This window comes from Amia ocellicauda, chromosome 4, assembly GCF_036373705.1.
Source record: "Amia ocellicauda isolate fAmiCal2 chromosome 4, fAmiCal2.hap1, whole genome shotgun sequence".
Taxonomy (NCBI): Eukaryota; Metazoa; Chordata; class Actinopteri; order Amiiformes; family Amiidae; genus Amia; species Amia ocellicauda.
Genome location: NC_089853.1, coordinates 25,169,665 through 25,184,300, shown reverse-complemented (window position 1 = coordinate 25,184,300; position 14,636 = coordinate 25,169,665). Strand labels below are relative to the sequence as shown.

General features: G+C 43.1%; 2 protein-coding genes across 3 annotated transcripts; both read left to right on the top strand.

Annotated features, from left to right (window-relative positions):
• The first annotated feature begins 542 nt into the window (after positions 1–542).
• On the top strand, positions 543–6,528 carry pdia3 (protein disulfide isomerase family A, member 3). The gene is made up of 13 exons (XM_066701599.1): positions 543–870; positions 2,320–2,398; positions 2,746–2,863; positions 3,019–3,126; positions 3,283–3,412; positions 3,608–3,724; positions 3,913–4,038; positions 4,126–4,308; positions 4,483–4,591; positions 4,783–4,911; positions 5,489–5,568; positions 5,717–5,774; positions 6,004–6,528. The coding sequence occupies exons 1-13, from the start codon at positions 737–739 to the stop codon at positions 6,115–6,117; spliced, it is 1,485 nt and encodes a 494-aa protein (XP_066557696.1). The 5' UTR covers positions 543–736; the 3' UTR covers positions 6,118–6,528.
• A 1,005-nt stretch (positions 6,529–7,533) lies between these two features.
• LOC136748115 (apoptosis-enhancing nuclease) lies at positions 7,534–11,784 on the top strand. 2 transcript variants are annotated; one of them, XM_066701601.1, is made up of 4 exons: positions 7,534–7,620; positions 8,379–9,158; positions 9,525–9,725; positions 10,115–11,784. In XM_066701601.1, the coding sequence occupies exons 2-4, from the start codon at positions 8,412–8,414 to the stop codon at positions 10,316–10,318; spliced, it is 1,152 nt and encodes a 383-aa protein (XP_066557698.1). In that variant the 5' UTR covers positions 7,534–7,620; positions 8,379–8,411; the 3' UTR covers positions 10,319–11,784. The 2 variants fall into 2 exon arrangements, with proteins under 2 accessions (XP_066557698.1, XP_066557697.1); XM_066701600.1 differs by having other exon boundaries at positions 7,611–7,682.
• The last annotated feature ends 2,852 nt before the right edge of the window (positions 11,785–14,636 follow it).

The following is a 14,636-nucleotide window of genomic DNA, read 5'->3' as shown; positions in this document are numbered from 1 at the left end:
GTCAAGCTTATAGATATCTATATTTTGGGGCATCAACAGAAGGGGTTGTCAGAGAGTACAGTACTAGGATATTACTGGGGGTTTCCTCTCACATCCTCTTGTAAGGGCTCCAGTTGGGACAAATAAGTCAGTTTAAACATCATAATAGAATACATTAAAACGTAGTAGTTTTGTATTGTTTGAATTGCAATACCTCTCTGTGCCCTTTGGAAAAAGCACACTATAAAAGCAAGCTATCTTTAACATACAATAAAACCGAACTTTTATTTTATTTACGTGTACAGTTCCACACGCAGGGCCATGCGTAGTGCACGGAGGGAGGCATGACGTATCAAAAGTTTTAGCGTTTGGAAAGCACAAAAAAAATAGTTTTAAAAAAGGACAGAGTCATACTAGACTTGTCTCTGTGTGCAGTCAGCGAGGCAAGCGTTAAAGCCCGCAACGCGTGTGTGCGTGGCGCTGATTGGCTGGCAGGGACACGTGACGCTGGTAAAAACCCAATGGTGAGGTGCCACACTTTGGTTACTTTGGGAAGCCCCGGTACTGCACATCCTTTTCATTGCGAAAATCCTGCCCTCTCTTATTTGAGCATTGTTTGTAGCGCTGGGCCTAGCCAGGGTAGAAGTCTCTTCTTGCACTGTCCGACCTACGCAGGGGTGTGCACATCGGGGGCGATTTTTGCTATATTCTATATTTTTTAATCTACTTCCATAGACCCACAGAATAACACCCAGCAATGTTTAAATTGCTTTTCTTGGCTTTTCTCGCCGGGGCTGCAAGGGCCAGTGATGTGCTAGAGTTCACGGATGACGACTTTGACAGCAGAATTGTAGAGCATGACATGATTCTGGTGGAGTTTTTCGCACCCTGGTGAGTTCATTGTGATCGCACAGAATCCATCTTGTTTGGTTTTGATTGTGTTTCGTGTAAGCCGTGCCTTGGGTATTGTTTGCTGAATGTGCTCTTCGAGGGAGGCTCGGTAGGTTAGGCATTGATGGATTGACCCGGGTGTGGGGTAGAACAATATTTTCAAAAGGTTCACATTTTCATATGGAAATGCTTTCGTTTTCGACACCCGCCTCCTAACTCCACAAGCTAGACACCACTTTCGTTTTTCAACCCGCTTCAGTTATTGCATTTTCCTAGCTGGACCACCTACAGTTGCAAGTCTGCTATTCTGTATTTCGCTTGTATGTACATCGCACTTCTTGCAGGATGCACATTTCCCTGCCTAGGTGAGAAGTGGAAAAGATGCAGACAACTTGTATTATGGCACAGGCGGAAGCGCATAACCCGGATGTGAGTTTCTTCCCCGGGCAGTAGAGATGAACAGGGTCGTGCTGGCGGTGTTTGGGCTGAGGCTGCCTGGCTGCCATCTCCGCCTTTTGGATGCTGGATGAAGACTGCCTTTAGACTAAATGTCCTGTTTAACGAGAAGCTTCAAACAAGTGTCAGTGACGGTTTAGCAGTGAACGGGGGAGTTTACAAGTTTTGAAAAGAAACGATCCCCCAAGCTGATATTAATAATATTAATACACATTGTGTCGGGCGGTGCTAATTCGGCCGAGTGAAGAAACGTGCATGCGGGTATTCAGGTGACTTGTGCAGCCAACTCTTATTGGTCGATTGATCCGATGATGCCACTACGTATCTATTACTATTAGTTATTTGATTTAACAATTTGGTGCTGACGAGTCCATATAATCGGTTGCACATTTACACCTTTGTCCTAGTATTACTTCATTGAAAAATAAACTGCCATTAAATATCCTGTGCTTAAATTGAAGCTGGAAAGGGACTTTGATACCGCTGCATATGAACTTTTCCTAGTTAACTTTCCCTGGTCTCTGTTGAAGAGGAAAGGCTTGCAGAAGAACTACAGTTCCCGTGGCTGCGCTGGGTTGATGAGGAAATGGTGGGCGTGGTCTAACTGTTGTCGTGTTCTGATTGGCTCACAGAGTTCTGGTGTCCCTATGTGATTGGTTGTTAATAAGAGGTGGACAGTTCAAAGTGCTGCCCTCTGCTGCGGTGTTTCTGAGGAATAGACTGACCCTGACATTTGAAGATTCATCAGCTCTTCCTGGTCTGAAGGAAACACCTGGAATTGCCCATTTGTTAAAATCTTTTACATTCTTGGCTGTCACTAATTTCTCTGTGATTTGACATTCTATTCAAAAGGGCAGCTTGTAGTTCTCGGTATATTCTTGACTTCTACAATAAAGTGATTTGTGTTCAAATTGAGCAGTGCTGATGTAAAGGATCCCCTTGATTGTCGTGCTTCTCTGTCCCGCTGAGTGACGTTTCTCTTTGGTCTTGCAGGTGTGGCCACTGTAAACGGCTGGCCCCGGAGTACGAGGCTGCTGCCACACGGCTCAAAGGCATTGTCTCGCTGGCAAAGGTACAGCAGTGTCTGCTTTTGACTATCTTGCAGACAAAAAAAATAAATAAAAAAAATGCATGTGCCTGAAACACACAGTTCTGTGAAGGCCAGTCATTACTCCTGTCTGATGGCCATCTGATATATGTATGCTGCTTTTCACAAAACAAACATTTTCATTGTGCAGATATTGTAGTTTTTGTCCCCTCCCTTGTTATAGATTAGAGTCTTGGAGAGTGACAATTAGAAATCAGGTCTTCTATTTTTAAAGTAATTAGATGCCTGATCAATATCCTGTGACCTGGTAAATGCTCTGAGTCTGTACAGGTTTGTGGAAAATGAATCTCATCATGGCTCTGTTTCCTTAGGTTGACTGCACAGCAAATTCCAATGTGTGTAACAAGTTTGGGGTCAGTGGTTACCCCACTCTCAAGATCTTCAGGGATGGAGAGGATGCTGGTGCATATGATGGTCCTCGCACTGCAGGTATCTTTTATTGAAACTTTTCTTCAGTGAGAGATCTCTGAATAATTCTGGCTATTGGTTGGGCAGAAATCAGGAGATTCCTCTGTTGTCCAGACTTGATTGGTTAGTTCAGTGTATTGGTATGGAGTCTAACTCTTAGTCCTTTGTGGTTCCAGATGGGATTGTGAGCCATTTGAAGAAGCAGGCAGGCCCTGCCTCTGTGGAGATCAAGACTGCAGCTGAGTTGGAGAAGTACATTGGAGACCGGGATGCCAGCGTTGTTGGTAAGTTGGTACATTCAAAAATATTCAATTTGTTTTATGCTGGATCCCTCAGTGATTCAGAAACTATTGTTTTTTTTTGTTTTTTGTTTTTTTTCTCTGGGGTGGGAGCTGTTGTAAATATAAATGGACCTTGCTGAACTGTCCATTTGCCTCCAGGATTCTTTGCTGATGGGAGCAGCATGTCTCAGACAGAGTTCCTGAAGTCTGCCAGTGCCCTGCGAGAGTCGTACCGCTTCGCTCACACAAACTCTGAGGAGCTGCTGCAGAAACACGCCGTCGAGGGAGAGTAGGTGTCTGCCTTCCAGATCTCCTGCACAAATGCTCCACCTGGCTAAAATCTGAAATTCATACTCTAATCATGATTCAGGAAAATAAACTAAAATGCACAACTTGTCTGCTAACAAATTGACATTACTTAGATTTGTGACTTCACTCAAAAGCGTTACCAATAGGCAGTGGGTCTGATTGTTTTTTCTTGCAGAGGAATCATTCTCTTCCGGCCACCACGTCTGAGCAACAAGTTTGAGGAGGCCAGTGTGAAGTTCAGTGAGGACAAGTATACTAGCAGCAAGATCAAGAAGTTCATCCAGGACAACATGTGAGTGAAGTGTGTCTGTGTGCCCATTTTTAATGAGATTGAGCCAAGATCTTCAGAAAGGGCAAGTTAATGTACTATTGTTAGATAAATTACTTAATCAGTGTACTTAACTGCTTGAGATTTGAAGGCATTAATGTATCTTGAAGCACATGTTTGAGCATTTAGTCACATTCCACCTGTCCTTGCAGCTTTGGAATATGCCCCCACATGACGGAGGACAACAAGGACCAGCTGAAGGGAAAGGACTTGCTGGTGGCTTACTTTGATGTTGATTATGAGAAGAACCCCAAAGGCTCCAACTATTGGAGAAACAGGTACACTATATAGGCCTGTTGCTCACGCACTTCTGTAGTGAGACTAGGTGTTCATGATACTGACACCAGCCTCTCCCTTCTCTGCAGGGTAATGAAGGTGGCCAAGAGCTTCCTGGACCAAGGAAAGACATTGAGCTTCGCTGTGGCTAACAGGAACTCCTTCAACCATGATGTGTCTGAGCTTGGACTGGATGCCAGCAGTGGAGAACTCCCAGTTGTGGGCATTCGAACTGCCAATGGTGACAAATATGTCATGCAGGAAGAATTTTCGTAAGTACCCCAGATAGGGACCTTGTACTGCTGGTTGTGTTGGAGTTAAGGAAAGGATCAGTCTCTTTGAGGAGCCCGGTTAGAGTATGACTGCATAAATTGATCTGGAGTGAAAACTATTCCTGTGTGAAAGCCATTGCTAGGTTATTAACCAGACCTTTGTTTGGTGTGCAGGCGTGATGGTAAAGCACTGGAGCGATTCCTGCAGGATTACTTTGATGGCAAACTGAAACGTTACCTCAAGTCTGAGCCAATCCCTGAGAACAATGATGGGCCAGTCAAGGTGAGGTTGGGCAAGCTTAGACCTATGAAACTCTTAAGTAGGCATTGCTCGATTTTTAGCTTTTTACTATCATGAAGTAAAAACATTTTCGCTGTTTCTCGTAATCGTGTAAAAACATTTAATTGCAAGGACAGAGCTGTGTAATATCCTTCACCTCCATTTATAGAAACCCATGCTTTCTTGCCTTGCAGGTGTTGGTGGCAGAGAACTTTGACGAAATTGTCAATGACGATGACAAAGATGTGCTGATTGAGTTCTATGCACCCTGGTGTGGACATTGCAAGAGCCTTGAGCCCAAATACAAGGAACTTGGCGAGAAGGTGAGTGGTGTGGTTTGCTTTCCCACACTTTAATTTGGAATGGCCAATTTTATCTTCTGACCCTACATTTTTTTTTTTTGGGGGGGGGGGGGGGAATTGCTGATTTGTGCTAATGCATTACTGGGCAGGGTGAAGTAGTATGACTGGGATCCTCCAATCCCAGCTGCCCTTGAGCCACCTGTCATTTTACACACTGCAGGCTATACAGCCCATATGAGAGGTTCAGCGCCGGAGGAGGAAGAGAGGCATGTTCCTCTTGGTACCTGCAGGTTTTCAGTTCGGCCCAGGTAGCTGGCAGGGGATGCTAGTTAGCGACGAGATGAGACCCGTCCGATTTGGCGCTCTCTAGTGTGGGCGGTGCTGCCACTGAGTATTCCCGATCGCAGTCGGAAAATTACATGAGCCCAGTCTGTGCTTTTATCAACTGAGCCACTCGGGAGGCCTGCTTTCCCAGACTTGTCTATGCTTCAAGGTATTTGGGGAGGCACACTTATTTTGAGGTGACTGAGGCGAAATTGAATTGAGCTTGAGGGGAAGTGCATCAACAAGCATTAATCAAAAACGTGTCTTTTCACAGCTGGCTGATGATCCCAACATTGTCATTGCCAAGATGGATGCCACTGCCAATGACGTGCCCTCTCCATATGAAGTCAGAGGGTAAGGACACTTCTCTGATCCGGAATGTAACCCTGTTCTCTAGTAAAGGGCTTAACTGGGACGTAACTATACAGGCTATAGAAAGTGCTGCAGTCACCAAAGTGCTGTACATCTCGTCTAATGAAGCCTTCCATCCTTTCTCTTGCAGATTCCCAACCATTTATTTCTCCCCTGCTGGGAAAAAGCAGAGCCCGAAGAAATATGAGGTTTGTAGCAGTTTATATAGTATCTACTTTCATTTTGAATGTGATTTGCCTGCATGCAGATATTTCTTACACGGCACCACACACGTAGAAGCTTTTATATTTTCTACAGTGTGTAATAAGGGTTTGTCTCTAATCTGTTTTTGGAAAGGTGTTTTTAATGGATTGTGTATAAACTGTCAACAACCCAGGTTTTCTCAGTGCTCACCGGTCATTGGTCTCTTGTTCACAGGGAGGACGTGAAGTGAACGACTTCATCGACTATCTGAAGAAAGAGGCATCAAATCCCGTAGTGGTCCAAGAAGATGAGAAGAAACCCAAGAAGAAGAAGAAATCTGAATTGTAAACCGTGGAGTAGCGAATCCATCAAAGGAAGTGTAAATCGGAATATTTTTTTTTAAATGAAGTCCAAAATGTAGAGTAATGCAGAACGACCTGACCCAGGTGATTATGTACCGATCTGGGACAAGCTGCTCTGACAACACCGAGGAAGGTCGTGTGGCAAGAAGCTCTGCCTAATGGACAGAAGGGGACAATTCTTTTCCTTTTTTTTTCTTTTTTTTTCTTGTTTCACTCCTCCTGTCCCTTCGTTAGATGCACTTACTGATTGAGACCCATTCCAGAAACTGGCTTTTTTTTTCCCACTTCTTTAAAATGTAATAGTTCTTGGGGGAGGGGGGGATTTTTTTGTTTTGTACCACAGTTTGTTTTTTGTACATTTGGAAGACTTTAAAGTAATAAAGGCCCACAAAACCAATTCCTTTTTGCCTCTTTCAATATGTAAAGATACAAATTGATTTCTTGCTCTTACTATAATTTTACCTTGTCCTTTATACAATAACTTTCAATCTGACTGATTTAATCCTGAAATACAATTGGGTTTGTATGACGTACATTAAATAAGTTTTAAGTTATTTTTTTCCCCTTTGAGTCCACCACTCCCGCCCCCCCCAACCTTTTCTTTTTCTTCAGTATTATTTCTGACTGGGCCTCTAACCATTTTAAAGGTACATGATGGATTCTTTAATGCAGATACTCCACTCTCAAAATATCAGCAACACTTGAAACATGCCTTGTTCCTAGCAAATGTGTTGGTGTCCCCTGGGGTGTGTTATAATGGTCTGTTCCAGGCACATTGTCAACACTGGTGCTTTAGGGTTATCACCTCTTACCACAGGGAAATTGCAGGCATGGCAACGGCAAAATACACCATTACTCTTGCATTAGATTTGCCTAATGATGGATTAGTGTATAAGGGAAAAGCTTGGAGAAGCCTAACTATATAATTTGCACCATATGCAATCACCCTGGAAAGATTTTGTTGGCAGCAAGTAATGTGCAATATGTAGGCCATGCAATTGCCTTTCATTTTCAGGGCCTTCATTTTGGGGTTAAAATAAAGATGTTAAATGTGAACTAACATTTTAATCAATTTGCTTATGCATATTTTGGATTGGGCGATAATAGAGGTTTTAAATGTTAGTTTGATACCAAATACTCACTTAAAATGTGAAATCGCACACTTCTATTAGACGCCATTGTCAACATTTAAAAAAGCTTTTCTGATCAAACCAATGCATCCCGTCACTCCCCGATAGGTGGCGGTGGTATCTACATTTGCCACAAATTCCTTATATCTATGGTTCATGCATGCAGCCTAGGTTTCGAGTGACAGATTACTTAACCAATTAGCGGCGAGATGGGGTTAATCGGAAGGAGCGGTTTGCTATGTCTATGGCTACATAACCATTTGTAGGCGGGACTTCTACGTTGTTGAGCCAATCAGGACTTCCTAGACTGGAACAAGTCCGGGCATATGTCACAGCAAGAGGATCCACGTGTAGGCCAGGTAAGGGAGTTATTTCGGAGTTAAATGCGGTCATAATGTGGACAGGAATGGCGTTCATACAGGTTATTTTATTTATTTGAGAATATGGGTGGAGGGCATTGGAAGGATATAGATGTTAAATGTCGAAACTCCGCAGCCGGATCGATCAGTTTGTTTTAATCTACATGAATGTGCTCGCTTCAGTAATTGTATTTAACGACTTGTGCGTGCATACGGTTTAATTGAAGTGTTTATTTACTTTTTAAACTATTTATACATACTCAGTAATTGCAATTAAATGTGAACATATATATATAAATTTACATATATACAAATCTCTCGTCTTGTGTATTTATATCTAATATCGTTCTGTGTTAAAATACAAATACGAATAGCGTTAATTTGTATTCTTGCTCTAATGTCTTGTCTCCTAGCAATGAAATGAATGTGCTGGAATAAAATGTCTGCATAATTATACATTGTTTGATTGGGATGTCACAGTGCCTTGTGTAACCTAGCTGGGTGGGTAGGGAAACCCCTTGTGTTGAAAACAAACACAAATCAGGAAAAAATGCATCTTATTAAAGATGCCTTTTGTAGTCAGATAATGCCTTATACAAGTAGTGTAATGTACCATATTGTACACTGGGAATTATATTTTTGGATATGGAGTTTAAATTTAAACCACATTCTTCAAGCTCTTAAAAAATCAATACACATTTCTGAGGTGGATGTCTTTGCATAGTTTTTCTCATTCTGTGGTTCTTTGCCTGGTATAGATGTAAACACCTAACGTGCCCATCGGAGAAGGAATGCCTGGTGTTTGTGGATTAGCAGGCTCTTCAATGAAGGGGGATAGAACTTCACCTGTTAACCCCTGGGGCCCTCTGAACCCTCCCAGAGGCACAGTCTCTGGTGCCACACCTCAGTCTCAGGTGCTGTGCCAAAGCCCTGGATGCCACGGGCCAGTGGGGAAGCCAGGCCTCAAGACGAGACATTTGCGCAAGAGGCAGCGCCTGCTGGAGAGGAGCGCTGTGCTGGAGAAGGCTGGGGTTCTCAAGAGGAACAGCAGCCACGAAAACAAAGACCAGGGTAGTAGAGGCGGCAGTGTCTGTTCCAGCGGGGCCAGTGGAGAGCTGTCAGGGTCAGATCAGCTCTCTGTCAAGCCAGGGACAGACCTTTTGGCAGGCAGTGGCAGGAAACACAGCCCTAACATGGAGAAAGAGAGAACACTGCCCCTAGCTGGTGATAAATGGGAGGGCGACAGCGGGTTCTCCTCAGAGGCCAGCCCCACTGCCAGTGGCCGCAGCTCTCCCTGCGCCTCGCCCTGCTTCGGCCCGTCCAAACTGGTGGCCCTGGATTGTGAGATGGTGGGCACGGGCCCAAAAGGCCGCTGCAGCGAGGTGGCCCGCTGCAGCATTGTGGGTTACTATGGAGACGTCCTCTATGACAAGTACATCCAGCCCCTGCAGCCTGTGACGAACTACCGCACTCGCTGGAGCGGCATCCGCAGACATCACCTGCTACATGCCATACCTTTCAAAGAGGCGCAGAGAGAGGTAAGGATACGGGCCTCTGGCGCAATCTGCGTTAGCAGCCTATTATTGACAGGGAAGACTGCTTCTTGGAGTGGTGTTTGTAGACGTATGTAAACCAACATTACTCTGATTCTGGCAAATAAATTGTTATTTTGACCTCTTAAGAAGCCTTATCATTGAGTGAGCTAGTTTACAAAGGACTCAGAATTCCTTCTGCTCTTTGGGACCAATGGATGTCCAGCTCTATAATTTGCAGCCAGATAATCAGGATTACCTGCACTGTAGCTGTATCTCAGGTAGAGGCAGCTTATTCTTCTGGAGGTATCCGTTAGTGTTGACTAATGCACAATGTTCTCTTTTTTTAATTCTCCTGTTCTCTCTCTTCAGATCTTAAAGATGTTGAAAGGGAAGATAGTGGTTGGCCATGCCTTGCACAATGATTTCTGGACTCTGAGCTACTTCCACCCTCGTCACATGACCAGAGACACCAGCCACCAGCCTCTGCTCAGACAACGAGCCAGCCTTCCTACCAAGGACAATGTTTCTCTGAAGAACCTTGCCAAGAAGCTCCTTAAGAGGGATATCCAGGTGAGGCTACTTTGAGACTGCAGCCCAGCAGAGGGCAGGCTTGTGTAAGGGATTTTAGCTGAGTGAGTCTTTAAACTACAGCCCATCACTTTGCAGCTCTTCACACTGCTTTTTCCCCCGGAAACACGGTTTTCAAGACAGTTGGCTATGGTTTTGTAAAATAATGTATTTGGATGGATGTATTTAATTAAACTTATAAATCTCAATAATTATTGTGTTCTACTTCATGCAGAATCTTTTAACTCGTTTTATTTTACACAATTTTAATTTTGTATATTTGCTCAAAGGAGAAATGAAACACTACTTGACTTGATGCAAAGCTAGAGAATGTGGTCTGTATTTAAGTATTAGCCAGCTGTCTTCACACTGTGTCACTGTGTCATCCTCAGGTGGGCAGAGCTGGACACAGCTCAGTAGAAGACGCCATGGCTGCTATGGATCTGTACAGATTGGTGGAAGCGGAGTGGGAACTCCAAAACCAGGCCAAGCTGTCAGTCACAGACCTTACCCCCACCCCTGAGCCTATCTCCTCCCCCAGCCACTACATGCAGGACCAGTATTGGCCAGAGGACCTCAGTGAAGACTCCAAGTGAAATGTGGAGCATAGTTTTGGATGGAAGAATTGGTATTTATTCGCAGATCTGATCGTTTTGATATCTGTGGGATATCTACCTCTACTCTGAGCAGTGTGCTTCTCCCATAGTGTGTGTGGCATTAGGATCACGGTGGCCTAATGAGTTCTAGTGGTGTTGTACTTGAATCAGTGTCTGGGGACACTTTATTATTATTCTTTTATTATCACAAGTACTGAATTGTAATGGCATTTTAACCTTGGACGTTATAAAGTAGGTCAAGCTAGGCTACCTGTAGTAAATACTAAAAATATTTATATATTAAAATAATTTCCTTGAGAGCTGCCCCTTTATGTAAATGGTGCATACAATTTAAGGACCATAAGGCAATTCATGACAATTCATGTTTTTACTGCAGTATGGTGCAGTATTTTGAAAACAAACCGCAAGATCGAATCGGTGATATGCAGTGTAAGTTATTGTTATAACAGGTATTGAGTTCCTCTTGTTTTATTGATCTTATTGCAGAGGTTTGAAGTGTAGCTCTTAACAGAGTAATGTGATCAAGGTGTAAATATTTTCCAACTCGCTGTATTAAAAATATTGAGGTCCACCACGATCCTGGTATCTGCAGCAAGGAAGAATCCCTATGATTTTGGTGCAACCAAAAGCCATCTTCAAAATAAGACAAGTGAACTTTAAATAATTGCCTTACGATCTCTTCAGCTCCTCCTGTTGCTCGGAATGGTTTTATGTCCAAATAGCCTTAGTGCTGCAGGACTGTATTTCATACAGATTTAAATTAGTTTATTGCAATCTTGCTGATTGGTTTGTTAATCCTTCCATCAAGCATTTGTAAAGTATTAAGAGTTCCATTAAGGACTGCTTTTATCCCACAACTTCTTCAGATAGGATATTCCAGGAGGCCCTGCTGGCAGATTTCACTGTACAATACTGTTGCATTTGACAGTGAAAAGATTAACTGCAAGTAATTATTTTTAAGTGTTATGGCCTTAAAATGACTTTAAAAAAGTCACGTTCTACTGACCTCATCCGCTCCCAATCTGTATCTCGGAGTACTCTGTGTGGAGGAGGGTTGTGTCCTTGGTCTCTGCTATTTCCAATCAGTCGCACAATGATGAGAATCTCCCAACATGCAGCTCTTGGTGAAGGGGGATTGTGAAACTCGAACTGTGGTCTAGGAAGATCACATCTGTCCTTTGTGTGATGTGGGTTCTGTGAAAATGCATTGTTGTTCACATAAACAGTGCCTAGTCCATGGTACTGCAGTCCTAAACTGAAACGCTTGGTCCTGCTTGACTTGTGCAGGATGTACTGAGATGGACAGAAATGTTCTCTCTCTCCATGTCTGTGTCTGGGACTGATCCCACTGTTCAGTCTGCAGTGCACTGAGATAATGGTTGAACAGGACTGAATTGCCAAGTAACTTATTCATGTCTAATGAAATTAAAAGTTTAACTTATTTACATGCTCACAGTGTCTTATTTTGTGCAATCTTGCTTGTGTAATAAAATGTTCTTTCTTCATATATAAACCTGGACCTGCTTTGATCAATTTATTCAAAGAAGGATCGCAAGATGACATTCCAGTATCGTTGGTAGTTGCAGAAGGAAAGGGTTAATGTCTCCCTACCAGTATGAACTTAGTTTAACACTCAACACCCACCTAGATATGATTTAAAAAAAAATAAAGAAACTGAATCTATTCATGAAGAAAAGTAATTGAACTTCTCAATTTCTGAGTCAGTTGAGGGGCTCCCTGCCTGAGAAAGGCCAGTATGTTGTGGGTCTGTGCGGTGCTACGGTCCTCAGTAAGACCCTCCTTGTTCTGCTGCTTCAAAGTCTGCCTGTTCTTCAGCATGCACTGGAAACTGACCGTTACATTTTCCGCTATCTGACATTTCCTGAGAGCCTCCTGTCACCAGAGGCAGTGTGGGCTTCACACCACTTGGTGTCAGTGTGAGACAAGGATGTGATAACCAGAGGAGTTTGATTAATTTCTAATTTCCAGGCAACATTTCCCGCACTACCACTGGACCTGTCACTGTTCCTCTGCCTGGTCTCTTCTGGGCACAAACAGGGAGATGTCCTACACTAGTCACTGTGGGAAACATCACTATTTTCACTGCAGCAAAGTTGACCTGCTTGGCTGAGTTTGAGCTCTCTGGCTTGATGTGTGTGTTTAACTGCTCTCTCTACAAGAGAGCATCAGTGAAGACAGCAGACACCTTTGCTTCTTTCCCTGTGAACTCCTGTTTGGGAATGCAGTACTGTTCTTTTTTTTCAGTGAAACCTTTTATTTCCAGAGCACAGGGTAAGAGTTGGAAACTTCACCAGTAATATAACGGTGGCACAATAAAAAGTATTTTAATTGTGTGCTTCCAGTGCAAAATCTTCTGTTCCACACCACTGTATTTCTGCCTGGATCTGAAAACCCTGCATTTAATAAGATACCATTAATTAAACGTAAAATCCACCAGAAATGCAGGCAATGAGCCAAACTGTCTGCCTTTTTGGAAGACATGTTAACTCATTGTTTGTGTGTCTATTATAATATAGCTGACAATTTCTCCAGTATTTTTTAAAGAAAGCACTTAATTCTTTAGAAATGATGTTAGCTGTATAAAGTACACTTCTTGAATGGTCATGTTAATTTTCCCAAGCAACCAATTTGTTGAAATCAAACAAACTCAATTACTGTGAAAACCATTCATATTTAGTTAATACCAAATACCACATTTTCTCAGGGTTTTATTCAACATCTGCTCCAGTCATCCTTTTGTGCTGTTCGGTTTGATACTGCAGAAGAACAGATGTTTTGATAAGAGAGCTGCTTATCTCCCTTCATATCAAAAACCAAGAAGAGAAAAAACTATTCAGCTGTAAAACAAGCCACCACTAATGAGGGCTGTCAGGAGAAGGATAATGGTGTGTGTGTAACCTGGCAGCTCCAGGGGGCACTGTCAGTGTTGGTGCTTGTGGGGGAGGTATTCAGTTGTGCTGTAATTAAGGGATGTTGCATTTGCAGTTGGGTGCCTCAAGGACCTTTTAGTTCCTCACAGCAAACCTTTGGACTTGTTGAAAGTAAGCAGGGAAATATAATTAATTTAATGCATTTTAAAAACATGAACACTGAAGGATCATATCAGTGCAGGATAGTGAAATAGCCCTCAATTTTAGCTCAGTTGTGTTTCCAACATTAACAATCAAGTTCTGGGGTTGTGCTCCAATACATATATCACAGCTGATGAGATCCTAGTCCCATTGAATATGGCCAAATCTAATTAATAAACGTTTCTTGGGGAGTTTGGTCTAGGAACTGTTAACAAGCTGTCCTTCTTTTCCTTAAACTAGGGGAGCAGTCATACAGGGGGTAGCTTTCCCCTCTGACTGGAAACTCCTGTGGGATTGATGCGAAGGCAGCCCTTAGGAGTCCCACAGCTGTTTTTAATCACAGAAAAGCCATGCTACATGCAGACGTCATTGTGGATTTCATTGTTATCAAACAGTGTTAGCGGGTGTTTAGATAATTGGCCATTGTATCAGTCACATTAGGTAATTGACCCTTTACACAGCAGCGAAAATAGAACATTCGAATTGAATATGAGGTCATCGCACCTTCAGATCCATCCTTCTTCAGCACCTTGTTATGGTGTGTAGAAGAAGCTTGGAAAAAAAAGTGCTCTGAGGTGAGAGCTGTGTAGCGCTGTACCTGTGGACAGACTGAGAGAGAGGTTTTCTGTCTGAGAAAGAAGACTTGGAAGTATTTAGCCTAAATGCTGTTTGCTGAAAAAAGTTCCGTACAATGACATTTTTGTTAGATGTTTGCTTGGAATAGACAGATTATTTGAAAAATACCGCATTGTGAGAATCTTTCACTAGGATATGGTTTTTCTCTTTCACGTGGGAGGTTACAGTACAATTTCGAGTTCCACTTTATGGTACAATTTAGTTTAACTTCACTTATTGTAACCATTGATAGCCATCGATTGTGGGCCTGTGCTCCGTTGGGCAGAGTCCCCTTCCGCCGCCCACTGCCCACAGCCACACGTCTGGAGATTTAGTTTCCCCAGGCAGCTCAGGAGCGTGTGCTGGGGCTGAACCTGAGAGCACAGAGCCAGGTATTGTGCTGCTGCTCCCAGCTTCTTTAGTCAAACAGAGGCTCTCATTGAGGGGATAAAGCCCTTATTTAAGAGATTAAACTCGCTATGGGTCAACATACAAGAAGGAAATCGTGGAGATGTAGACAGTGCACTATCAGCACCCAAGGGACTGGGAGATGATATCAGTAGCAACAGATTTCCTAATGCCCGGTTTCT

Bases quoted from the DNA above. Each gene is read 5' to 3' on its own strand.
- LOC136748115 (XM_066701601.1), top strand. From the start codon at position 8,412: ATGCCTGGTGTTTGTGGATTAGCAGGCTCTTCAATGAAGGGGGATAGA. The intron at 9,159-9,524 runs GTAAGGATACGG...CTCTCTCTTCAG, and splicing joins TCAAAGAGGCGCAGAGAGAG to ATCTTAAAGATGTTGAAAGG. The intron at 9,726-10,114 runs GTGAGGCTACTT...TGTCATCCTCAG, and splicing joins TCCTTAAGAGGGATATCCAG to GTGGGCAGAGCTGGACACAG.
- pdia3 (XM_066701599.1), top strand. From the start codon at position 737: ATGTTTAAATTGCTTTTCTTGGCTTTTCTCGCCGGGGCTGCAAGGGCC. The intron at 871-2,319 runs GTGAGTTCATTG...TTGGTCTTGCAG, and splicing joins GTGGAGTTTTTCGCACCCTG to GTGTGGCCACTGTAAACGGC. The intron at 3,413-3,607 runs GTAGGTGTCTGC...TTTTTCTTGCAG, and splicing joins AAACACGCCGTCGAGGGAGA to AGGAATCATTCTCTTCCGGC.